Below are 12,462 nucleotides of genomic sequence, written 5' to 3' on the forward strand. Positions count from 1 at the left end.
CGCATTGCAATGTTATAAACTACCTCCGAATGGGCCTCCATGCATCGCCATTCAGCCCGTGTCCTGTCAGCAAAATGTAGCCTAATGTCACTAATAATTATTCAAATGTTCATGCTTTTCATAAATCTTTCTGGCCTGCCCCCATATCAGTGAATTTAAACTAATGCTTGCATTCAGAGTATAAGGTGTGTGCGTGTATGTGTACACACGTTTAGGAGTGCACCTCCGGAGACTCATTGTCAGACAGTGTTTGATAACTGAAATACCATCTCCCTTTCCCCCCCCCCCTCTCTCTCTCCCTCCACCTCTCTCTCTCTCTCTCTTTGCCAGTTTCAGCCAGAGGAGGATGTCCTCCAGGAGAGTTTTTTTTATTTTATTTTTTGCATTTTTATTTTTATACCACACCGTGGTATCGACTTTGGTATCGAGTATTATGTACTTTTGGTGGTATCGGTACCAACTACTAGATTTTTGGTATCGTGACATCCTTACTATGAACAGTTTATAACGGACTTGTTTTTTAATGGAGTTATTCCTCAACCCTGAGTAAAGCATACCACTGCGTGTAGACAGCGGCGTGATGACCTCCACTCCTCCAACACACCGGCCATGATCAATCTGTTTTCTGATGAGATGCTCAGAATGGCAGAGAATAAGTGATATGGATCTGGGAAAATATTTCATTACTCTTTTCTGTGCCGGATGACGCTGGGACTAAAAATGATATTGATTCATTTCAAAGCGAGAACTGAACCTGAGCGTTCGGTTTTCCTAAAAAGAATAATTTGTCTATTCTGGAGGAGGAAGCAAAGCCCTGACGTTAAGAGTTGTGGGGTTTTTTGTAAGTGTGTATTCCATTTATGTGCTGACGTTTTGTTATAAGTAGATGATAGTATTTATGGAAGGAGTCTCCAGTGTCAGCGCTTTGTGACAGTCGACTTCAGGCTAACAAAAGTCTGTTTAGTTTTCAGGTTGACTTGATCATTATTTTTGAGTAAATACATAAAGGAAAGTGTGCATGTCTAATGCCAGCAGGTCACTTGTCAAAATTGTATGCACACAAGATCTATGTACGTAATAATAATAATCAGATAATTAATTAAACACACGGCACAATATAAAGCAGGGCTGAACATAAAAATCAATAAATCAATGCAGGACAATAAATAAAGGTACATTTTAAAACTCCAAAACAGCAGGTTAGTAAAATACACACACTGTTTAAACTTTATCATGTAGGAAGCCTCGGACGTTCCCCTCGACTCATTCAGTAATAATTACCACCATTTAGCTACTTATTACCAAACAACTGCAGATGGATTATAAAATTATATGACCCATCACATGGAAGAGGTAAAGCTGTCCACTCTGCGCTGGGTGTGTGTAAACCTCCAGGGAATGAATGTGAGGTTTAGATCCCAAAGTGGGTTTTGAGAATACCACGGTGGACTGCAGGAATAAAGTTCTCACTACATGGATAAACATATTAACATGGTGTGAAAGAAAAAGTCATGAGAAATCATGATCGAATCTGATCAGAGAGTGGATCTTTTGGGCAATATTTTATAATATTCATGAACAAACTATCGCATCCAACGCCACCATCGATGCGGGAGCACTGTTCCCAATAACAATCTGCATATTTTCAAGTCTGTAACTCACCTAGGGTTAGTGCACCTGCTACCAGTTTCCTGCCAAATGGTCTGTGTATTTAAACACCACAATTTCATGAGGTACTTCGGAGAGCTTTTGGGAGTTCTTTCAATTTGCAATTTTCTGCTCTCAAGCTTTAGATTGTTAATAAAGATTTTACTCACACTGATTTTACCTGCCAAGTTCAAATATATTTAAAAATGTATTATTCTCATTAAAATCCCATAATTCTGTCTACATCAGTTCCAAACACAAAGTAGCAACTAGACAAAATTCACATTGATAATCTTTGCCAAGATTTAAATATGTACACTCGTCATCCACTGTAGTAGTACACCTGCAGTTCCACTGAATAATATTACTCTGCATCAGGTAGGCAGTACATGTACTCGCACCTTATTCCTGCCTTTGGGTGAGAGGCTTCAGCTAAAAGATGCCACAGTCTGTGCCATTTCAATAACTTTTTTGGGTGTTCAGTTTTGTTCAGGCCGTTTTCTTGGCTTCCATTTGGTTGTTATAGGGTTGATTTCTTTTTGCTCTTTCTGTTACATAGATTAGATTGTTCTCTCAAGCTTTTATTCTGGCTGGTCTTGATCGGGTTGAGTCTGGTTGAGTTCTGAGTGCTTATTATCCTGGGATCTTTTTTTTGTTGGGGGGGACGACGACGACGACGACACGTATTACTAATAATTGGTTGAGGTTTGTCATCCAGGTCAAGTCTGTCTGGCTTTCGACTGTTTATGTAGACCTTACTATGAATGCTATTGATCTCTCTAGTTTAAATGAAGGAAGGCCCTCAACTATTTGTAAGCAGATTCATTTCACCTGGCGCTCTAGCATAAATTATTCCTTTACTGCTTTTCAGAGATGGTTGAGGGAAGGTCCTTATATGAGTACCAGCCAATTCAGTGGCACGTAAAGATTTGTTGCTTGCGCCTTCTTCGACAACTCCACCAGAATTGGGCCAACCCTCAACGTTTTTGACTTCTTTGACTGTCCCTGCCATTCCTGAGATGCCTTTTTGTATGTCAAAAGGAGGAGCTTGGTAAGGGGCATGTCTGGTGATAGAGATTCTAGGATTACAAACCTCTGCCAGTTATCAAATAAAGAGAATCTCTAGTTACTGAATCAAGATCTAAATCTTGATCCAGTATTTTTAATTTTTTGGGGGGTGTTTGTTTGGTAGCCATGTCTATATGTATTTTCTTTCATCACCTCTACCCGCCTCGGAGCCCAACAAAGGGATGCACAGGCCTGCGGACCTCCTGCAGATATGCATTAGGGATATAGGAATGGTATACACAAGCAACCATGTCAAGTAACTACGTCACTCAATTGACCCTTAATCAACACTATTAACGCCAGAAAGGTACAACCCAGGGCAAGTCTTGACCATCCGCTTGATTGGCACGGGCCCTCCTAACCTCCTGTCCATGCAAAGTAGGAGCTACTGTGTTGGAATTATGGTAGCCGCAGCACACTACATTCCTGTGATCAAGTGCCAGGACCTCTTCCACCACAAGCACAGGTCGCAACTTACAGCAAACAAATCGCCCCATTTATCTCCTCTTACGATGAGCAAGGGGGTGCTTCTGTCCCGGGTCTCCATGGGGTGCAAGGAAGTGGTGAAAAAGAAAAAAAATGATAAGGAAGCAAGCAAGTGAATGAATGAATGAACAAATACACAAATAAATAAATATGTTCTACTCGGGGTTTCCTATATATTACCATGAGGAAGAAAGGTGTAGTGTTTTTAAACCCTGAGGATTTCTCTGCTTTTTTCTTTTTCGCATGAGAAACACTTTTATAGGGAAAATTAATTCTACTTGGCAAAACCTGCGGAACAACATCAGTCATAAACCATTCTTTAACGTGCGCTTTATCAAATTAAAGCCGTTATCCATTAGGAGGAAGAGCCAGGCACAGAGAACATAGTCACGCCAAATCTAAAGTGACTGCAGGCTAATACACTAATACATATATCAGACTATTTCAGCTGCCAGTGACATCGAGACAGATGGCATGAGTGTGTGAGCGACAGTCATTGGAGGATGTGGAGGGGATCTTGTGTTATACACTACTTATTAATAGATAAATATAAAAAAAATATATTTAAAAAAACAGCTTTATCTCAGTCACTTTATATAACTTTATATATGATATAAACCTGTTACAGAAAAGGAATCAACAGCCTCTGACCAATCAGAATTCAGCAAGGACATGGTGTAAAAATACAATAAAATAACGCCTTTGTAAGCTGGATTCTGTTTTATTTTGGTCTTTTACATTAGATATTTTTTACATATAGAAAGATATGTTCCCATTTATTTTGGAATATGAAATAAAGCCATAATTCTGTTTATTTCCAGGTGCCGTGTGCTCAGAGTATAAATTACTGCAGAAATAGACATGTAATTACTCTAGCACATTAATGCAATCGGACTTAGTTATTGCTTTCTCATGCTTATTAGCACTGTGTACAGCATGTGTGTGTGTTTTCATCATGTCTGTTAGCTTCAGCTTTGCTCGTCTCTGTGTTTGTCTAGTACATATCTGAAGAGACCGGAGCTCAGTGTTCAAATCATCTAGATTTACATTTATATAGTGCTAAATCTTCCACTAATCCAGCTCAGCCATTGCAATGCACTGGCTAACAGACAGACACACACACACTAACTCCTCCTCTTATAGGTTGTCATTAGTTTAGTCCTAATGGAACAGCTAGAATTAATTTATTCATCGTAATTTATGGGTGTTTTGAAATGTCATTAATATGAAGTGACATATTTGAGTTTCACAAAATGTTCATTAAATTGGGGTGTGAATGAAAATAATTTGAACAATTAAATTCATAGCAAAAGTTACGAATATCACTGTTAAGGCTAAGGTTAGGGGTGTGGCTTATTGTATGACTTCATTTGCATATGAAATGAAGGAAAAGGAAAATCTAGCTCCTTAGCCCTTCCTTATTGAAATAATCCTCTAAGCTACTTTAAATTCACATATGCACTATGAAACATAAATCAGAAACACAGTACTTAAGATTCTTTATAAACTATGTATGGCAATTCATCCTAAACCTCAAATCACAATCAAATTGTCCACTTTTGCCTGCAGTTGCAAATGATCCCCGAACTGCAAGTTCCCGCATATCCAATCGTTTTTAACAATGACTTGAGTAGCATTTCCGCCCATTCTTCGTGTTAGTACAGCCTGATCCAAATAACCTACAAAACTGGCACCAGGGTCTTTATTGCCATGGCAATACTGTGGTACAGAACACCCTGTGAGAATTGCTCCTTTGTATCTTCAGATTACATCATTCACTCCAATTACCTTTCACTTTTCATGGTCAGGATCTGAATAAAAGGTTCATAAACTGGAGATAAAGTCTGTTCCAATTACGCAGTATCTCTTATTGTCCAGCTTTTCTCTTTTTCTCTGACTCCGAGTGCTAAATGAGTTCATCGTGACCTCGTCCTGGCAAACGGGTCAACACAAAAACACACTGTGTGCACTGCATTAGGGCCGTAACTAACGATTATTTTCATAATCGATTAGTTGGCCGATGATTCTCAACCCCATCGCCCCCCCCTCCCCATTAATCGGTTAATCGGATGGGGGTACCAATTTTGTTTATTTAAAAATAAAATCCACAAACTGAGTGTTACAAATATAAACTTTACACAACTGTTTGTCCAATTATATAAGACTGAAAAGAACCCAATACACACAGACACACACCAGAATATTCATTATTCATTTAGGACTGTAGTTTAATTCAGTGCTTTTTGTGCATCCATAAAAAAATAATGCATAAATACTTATAATATAAACTAAAATATAAGTTTATATTATATAACAGTATTTATGCATTACTTTTTATAAACTGTAACGTGGACAAACAGTAAACTGAAGAAAGTCATCGTCTGTGTTAAAACCCGCTAGTGTTCTATTTGAGACTATATTACCTTTCTAAAATTCATACACTAGACGGTAGAGTACACAGTACATAGTGTAAGTGTATAGCATTTGGGACACGACTATAGTATTTACTCTCCGAAGCGTGTTTTCGGAACAGAAGTAACGTAGGGAGTAAACGTGCCCGGTGCCGCAGACCAACTAATCGATAATGAGATTCAGTGACAACTCATAATTGATTATTATCGATTTTATCGATTAGTTATTGCAGCTCTACACTTCATAAAGGAAAATATTTCGGGGAAGACATTTCTAAAGGTCTTTGTTTTCAGTGGAATGTTTGTTAAATTCTGACAACTACCAAAACGCCTCTGAATTTTGAATCTGACTAATCACCAATTAATCACTCAATCAATAACCTGCATTATTTGGAGATAAATATCCAAGGCCTCCGCCTGTTTAAGAAACAATAATTTCGCATCACATCTCACAAATACGGTTCATTCAAGAGGTGAAGTTTTCAACATGTTTACACAATATCATCAGCTAACTCTTGTTTTATTCAACATTTCATAGTAAGTTTTCTTATGGAATTGCAGTTAAGCTTAAACTAGTGTCAATTTTTTGTCATACCATGTCTTTTCTTAGGAATGGACCTTTTTCACAACATCCATGTTGTCATATTGTTAATCATGTTAACTGTCATTCCACAGAGATATATATTATGCACACAAATAAAAATATTGCATATGTACATAAACATTGATCTATTTTATTGTTTCTACAATAGATGTATTATCCTGTTTATATTATACTACATCTGATGTATAGACACTTATGGAAATTCTCTTTTCTTTTCTTTGATGTTACTCATCCTACTTGTGCTGCTGTGTCAACCTGAATTGCCCCTATGGGGGATCAATAAAGGTACAGCTTATCTTATCTATGAATAGCAGTGTTCCACAGGAATCTGCCAATATTCATGACTATTCTGTCTGGTTTACATTTTATTTTATATACACACACAGCATAAATTTCTACCAAGTTTGCTTTTGTCTTGCAACAATGTTTTCTTGATTTCGACCACTTTCGCGTCATATTTACAGCCACTAAATGAACTTTTTTTTTTTTTTTAAATTGTTGAATACAACCAAAGTGGGTTGTTCGTGTGGAATCTCCTCGTAAATACGACAACCTACAACCCAATCTGAAAGCAGCATGTATTCCATTTTCATTTGGAACACACACACAAAAAAATAAACCCACACCACCAACATGAGCATTTGAACTATTCTGAGCTCTGCTTAATCAACTCATCACTAACCTTTTGTTTTTACATGCAAACTAACGAACATTTATAGCCTAACCTGACTTTTGCGGGATTTAAAAGTCCTGAATGGTATTCAGACCTCTGGGATGAGTTCGTCACGGTTCACCACAATAGAATTTTCCATTGTTTTCACACATCCAACCTTTAACCTCCAAAGTCTGCCTCTGGGGGCAGATGATTCTGCTTTCCCAGCAAGTTATACCCCAACACAATAGGAGCCCTAAATCAGTGTCAACACACCACAGTGCAGAGACAGAGAGGACAATGAGGCAAAACCAATTTCCTGCAGAACAGAAAAACAAACATGGAGCAAACGGTTACGGATCCGGACTGAGGGGACAGTAACACGTCTCATGCGGTAAATCCACACACAAGCACAGGGTTTCTTCACTTTTTTAATTTATTTGAACACCTAAGATGGCTGCATTCCAAACATACTGTCAGAAGCACAGAAAAGGAAATTGCTCCCTTTCCTTCCTCCTCCCTCACCCCTCCACACACACACACACACACACACACACACACACACTTTGGCTGGCCATGTGGCTAGAATTATGTACAAAATAGACCAATACACCACACAACATTCATGCCTTGCGTATAAAGACAAAAGCAGTGTAGAAGCACTGTGCATGCTTTTCTAACACTCGCAATGTTCACGAGTTGTTTACGTTGCCAGGGAGATGCAGCTGTCAACCATTTTGTGATCTGACACACCCATGCAGTTCTGATTAGGCAAAAACGACATTTTGGAATGAAAGTATATTCAAAAAGGAATAAATTGCTCCATGTTGTGCCGTTACCACACCAGAGTGGATTATTTTTCTACAAATGTACATCCTGAAGTGTTTTACTCCTCTAATACCACAACAATTTTGCAACAATTATCATTTTGTTACTAAAGAAAGACATAATACATTTTATCCATTTATAGCAACATTTAATGTCTGCAAAACATGTTCTTTCCTGTTCTCACATGTCATAGCAGCTATAATGAGATGTTAACTCTCATTATAGCTCATTATAGCTCATATCTCATTATAGCTCATGCTTCGGATACTACGACAACAAATCAGGAGAACCAACATAACTGACAGTGTAAATACCTGTTCAGCCCTGTGTGCAGGAACCAGAGTCGTACACTGATGGAGAGACTCTGGCAGAAGTAACAACTGTGAGAATGAACCATGACGTTTCTGAATGTTTACTCCATGAACACAGAGACGGTGGGAAATTTTGTGAGGGAAATTATTCATTTTTACTTTGTAATAGTTTTGTTCTTGTTCTGTTTCATTCTCATCAGAGGATAACGCCTAAGAAGGCCATGTCATGTCACTGAGATCAGTACAGAATGTTTATCTGCTATACAGAGACATAAACATGTTCTTCTGTTCAATGTTCATCTGCACATCTTCTAAGTCCCTGAAACAAAGCCTGTTTGAACTGCCTCAAACCGCTTCTTATCGGTACACAGAAGTGTGTCATGCTCTGCATTTCATATATATAGTAGTGGTTCAGCACAAGCGCTTCAGAGCACTCTCATTATTATATCCTGCTTTATTCTATCCTGTATTAACCATCTTTCTGTAATAAACCTTTTTTACCTTCAGAGGACGAGTTTGCGAGTGTTGTCTAATTTCCAGGCCAATTTGGCGTCTCCTGGCTGGGCTGTGTGTCTTTTCAGCTTTTCTGAACAACAAGCAAACCGGAGGATGCTTGTGGAAAAGTTTCACCCTGAAGTCAGTGTTGACACGCAGGCAGTTTGCCCTTTGTTGTGCACAGCGAAAGACCGATGCAGCCTTACCACTGAATGGTAGGAATCATCAAGAATTTAGAATTAGAATCTTATGAAGTCATAGTGTATTGCTGTCTGTATGGAAGGGAGTCAATGAAATAAATGTGCGTATTACATTGAGAGAAGTATTACATGAAGCGATTTCTTATAAGAAGTTCCAGGAACTTCGCCTCTGCGATGGCAGAGATATTGGTGTTTCTTAGATCAGAGCTTCAAAACTAAGATATATACTGACGGGGGGATATTATATTATATTATATATATATATATATATATATATATATATATATATATATATATATATATATATATATATATATATAGAGAGAGAGAGAGAGAGAGAGAGAGAGAGAGAGAGAGAGAGAATAACGGTAAAAATATTTGCTAAACGAAAGAGTCCGGTTCGAGCAATAAATAAGTAAAGAGAGTACTTATTAAGAAGCGCAAGAGGCACAGTATTTTTGCGGCGGGTTATCATCAAGTGGCATGCCCCACTGACTCATTCCATCATATCAGCGGTACATGATATATTTGGCAAATTTAACGCACAAGTAAATTTTACCGAGAAAAAAATAAAATAAAAATAATTATTAAAAAAATTAATTATTTAATAAATAAATAAATAAAAAGAAGGGAAGAGAAAACTAAGTCCTACCAAATTGCTGTATGTGGACTCACAGGTAAACACTTTTACATTCACTATTGAAACTATAGGTTATATGATTAATTGAATGTCTAGAGATTTGGCACACCCTTGAACCTTTTCTGTCTGTGCACGAGAATGCATATTCACTTGATTTTCATAGCATGTTAAATTGATTAAAACTTTGAAAGTAACAGACGCTCTAAAAGAAAAAAAAATATGGGAAAACATGTAGCAAAGCACATCCTGTAACACATGCTATGGTATGTACAGGGTGTTCATATGTTGATCCTAATATCACATTTATGCGTGTGAATTATGGGGAAGGGTGTTTGAACCAATATGAATATATGGGTTAAAGAATGGGGTTTCCTAGAAAAAGGTAGTTTTAGTCTCAGACAGTTAGAATAACAGAAACTTAATTTGGAGATAAAGGAGAGAGAGACCCCTATAACAAAGAGCAAAGTGCAGTTTTTAGCAGACTGGAAGGCATTTGCTGAATGGCACAGTGAGGCACATAAAAGAGAGAAAAAATGTCAGTCAGGGTCCTCATCTGTCTCTCAGTGTTCTAAATTGAAGAAAGCCGATCCCATCTGGACTCCGCCCCACCGCGATGCCCACAGCCAGTAAGGAGGAAGGAACCTGCAGTTTCAGAGGCACCTCCTCATGATGAAGCGGCCCAGCCTACGCCACTCTATCCGAATCTGTCAGAACTGAGCCACCAACCCCCACCGAACTATGCGCAAGCCATCCTATCTTCACTGGTGGCAATACACACGAGATCCCAAGTGAAGGGACCAACAACATTGCTGACTGAGGGCTCCAGACCAACAAAATCGGACCGAGAAGGGACAATGCATGCTGTGGTAAATGCCCCAATGCTAGAAGTGGCCGGAGAAGGAGGCCCTATGCTAGTTCACAGACCCTGGACATTGGAAGACATCAGGAGCAGCACGACACATCTGCCGGCGCTCCGCGAAGTAGGAGGATGAAAGTTTGGGGATGAACTTCAGATATTCTGCAGAGAATTCAGACCCACCACTCATGAACTAAGACGACTGCTCATGTCGAAACATGGCACGGACTTGTTCAAGGTTTCACGTGAATTCCCAGAGAACGATGTCCGCCTGATCAACCCACAGTACGTATCCAGGCTCACTGAGAACCATGACGCAAACTCAGGCTTGTAGAAACCCGACGATCTGGCAGATGGGCAGGCGGCCGTCACAGCATGGGAGGCACATCTCAGAAACTGCTTTATGAAAGGCATAAACCAGACATTGGCGCTATAGTCAAACAACAATGCATCACCTGGGACACCGGAAACCTCACACAAGTGGAGAGGTATTCAATACATGCGGAGAAGCTCTTACGAGATGCAAAGGACAGAAAGACACAGAAGAGGGGAAAAGACCTACACACAGGGACATTAACAATGTTACAAGCTGCTAACGTGCAGCCCCAGCGGATACAACAACCGGGGGGCAGAGGAAGAGCAGTGGCATGGAGAGGAAAACCAAAAGGACGCGGACAAGGAAGGCCAGGTGGCAACCCCATAGATACAACTTCACATGTTTTATCTGTGGAAAAATTTGGACATTTTCAAAGAGACTGTCCAGAGCAGAAGCCGACTGACGGGCAGAGGAAGGGAAGGGTGAGGCACCTGGGAACAGAAGAGGTGACATCAGACACCCAAACTATCAGTTAGCTCACAAAGAACAGGAATTTATGCACATCCAACATTAGTCAGACTGACAATTCACAAATGTCTGAACCAGTCATGACCCTTAACCTTTTAAAGTATAATGCCTCTCCTTTTACACAATTACCATGATTATCTCTTGTAGTTAATGGACAAAGTGTCACATTTTTGGTAGATTCAGGAGCAACGTATTCAGTAATAAAACACTGCGAATTAAAAGAATCCCTGAAAATGAGTTCACGGTCACTGCACTCCATGGGTGTGACAGGACATTCAGTATTAGAACGTTTCTCTGAACCGCTAGTTTCTGAATGTGAAAATGGGAAAAGAGTAACCCACCAATTCCTAATTTCGTCTTCATGTCCAGTAAATCTACTGGGCAGGGACTTAATGTGTGTTTTACACTTAAATTTGATCTCCTCACCTCAGGGAGTAACAATAACTGATGGCTCATCTTTGGGAACTCCATTTGTTAAAGAAACAGAGCTCTTTGTTTATCAATGGTCCATGCATAACAAGCCTAGAGCCTGTGCTCGTTTGTTGACGTTGGCACATGATAAGATGAAGGACAACTATATTGATTTTATGCTGCCCTCTGCCCTTCATTGCACAGTGCAAGTGCATGAAGGAAGACACTTAATTTTGAGAAAGAATGGTTTATGGATATCCCAGAAAGCGAAGAGCTGTACCTATATCAGTGTGACAAATTTTGCGCACGTTCAGTCAAATTGAGTGACACTTAGTTGCGTGCATTTTTTGTCCCAGAATCAGCACCTCACGTCTCATTAGCCAAAATAAAGAACAAACAGTAGAAAGACGTGGGACCGTGGGTCAGATTATGTGAGAGTGGAAAAATTACAGATTGGGAACAGAAACCCACCTCCAACATATGGTATAGCCCGACACTGGGAGTTTATAAAAAATTCTTTCAGGAAATGTACAAGGTTAACCTGGATGTAATGTCATGACAAGGGAATGTTTCTGAACCTTGGGACAAGCCCCACACCCCTAGAGATACACCCACAATTGAAGAAGGTGCCGCTCAGGCTGTGGGCCCAAGGGAAACATGAGGTAGGCCTGATTAGAAGTGCACCACCAGTCATGATCATGCCAAAATCTGACTTTAGGCCCAGACAATGTCAATACCCTCTTAAATCAGAAGCTATTGAGGGCATTAGACCAGTTTTCAATTCATTATTGAAGGCCAGGGTCATTGTCCCCTGTCCAGATTCGCCAGTGCACACTCCAATATTTCCAGTGAGAAGCAATAAATAAATAAATAAATAAATAAACCCCTATAACCTGATGAATGGAGATTTGTACAAGATTTGCAAGCGGTTAATGTAGCCGTAAAACAGAGCTCCAGAGGTGCCAAATCCTTGCACTATATTAAGCCAGGTTTCAGCAAATAGCAAATG

General features: G+C 39.4%; 2 protein-coding genes across 7 annotated transcripts in view; one reads left to right on the forward strand and one right to left on the reverse strand.

Moving 5' to 3' along the window:
• Window positions 1-12,462, reverse strand: part of carhsp1 (calcium regulated heat stable protein 1) — a 33,185-nt gene that overhangs the window by 8,789 nt on the left and 11,934 nt on the right. For 2 of the 6 annotated variants that reach the window (XR_008388757.1, XM_053652015.1), the window contains exon 1: window positions 8,509-8,737. The exons of 1 other annotated variant lie outside the window; for it this stretch is intronic. The gene's annotated coding sequence lies outside the window, so the exon portion shown is untranslated. Of the gene's footprint in view, window positions 1-557; window positions 2,708-8,508; window positions 8,738-12,462 lie in introns of those variants that run through there. 3 more of the 6 variants (XM_053651997.1, XM_053651980.1, XM_053652006.1) reach the window with 3 other exon arrangements.
• LOC128624357 (uncharacterized) overlaps window positions 9,789-12,462 on the forward strand; it is a 5,689-nt gene continuing 3,015 nt past the window's right edge. The window contains exon 1 of the mRNA XM_053651947.1: window positions 9,789-11,020. Coding sequence (XP_053507922.1) covers window positions 10,574-11,020 — 447 coding nt within the window. The 5' untranslated portion in view covers window positions 9,789-10,573. The remainder of the gene's footprint in view (window positions 11,021-12,462) is intronic.

The sequence above is a fragment of the Ictalurus furcatus genome, chromosome 2, assembly GCF_023375685.1.
Source record: "Ictalurus furcatus strain D&B chromosome 2, Billie_1.0, whole genome shotgun sequence".
Taxonomy (NCBI): Eukaryota; Metazoa; Chordata; class Actinopteri; order Siluriformes; family Ictaluridae; genus Ictalurus; species Ictalurus furcatus.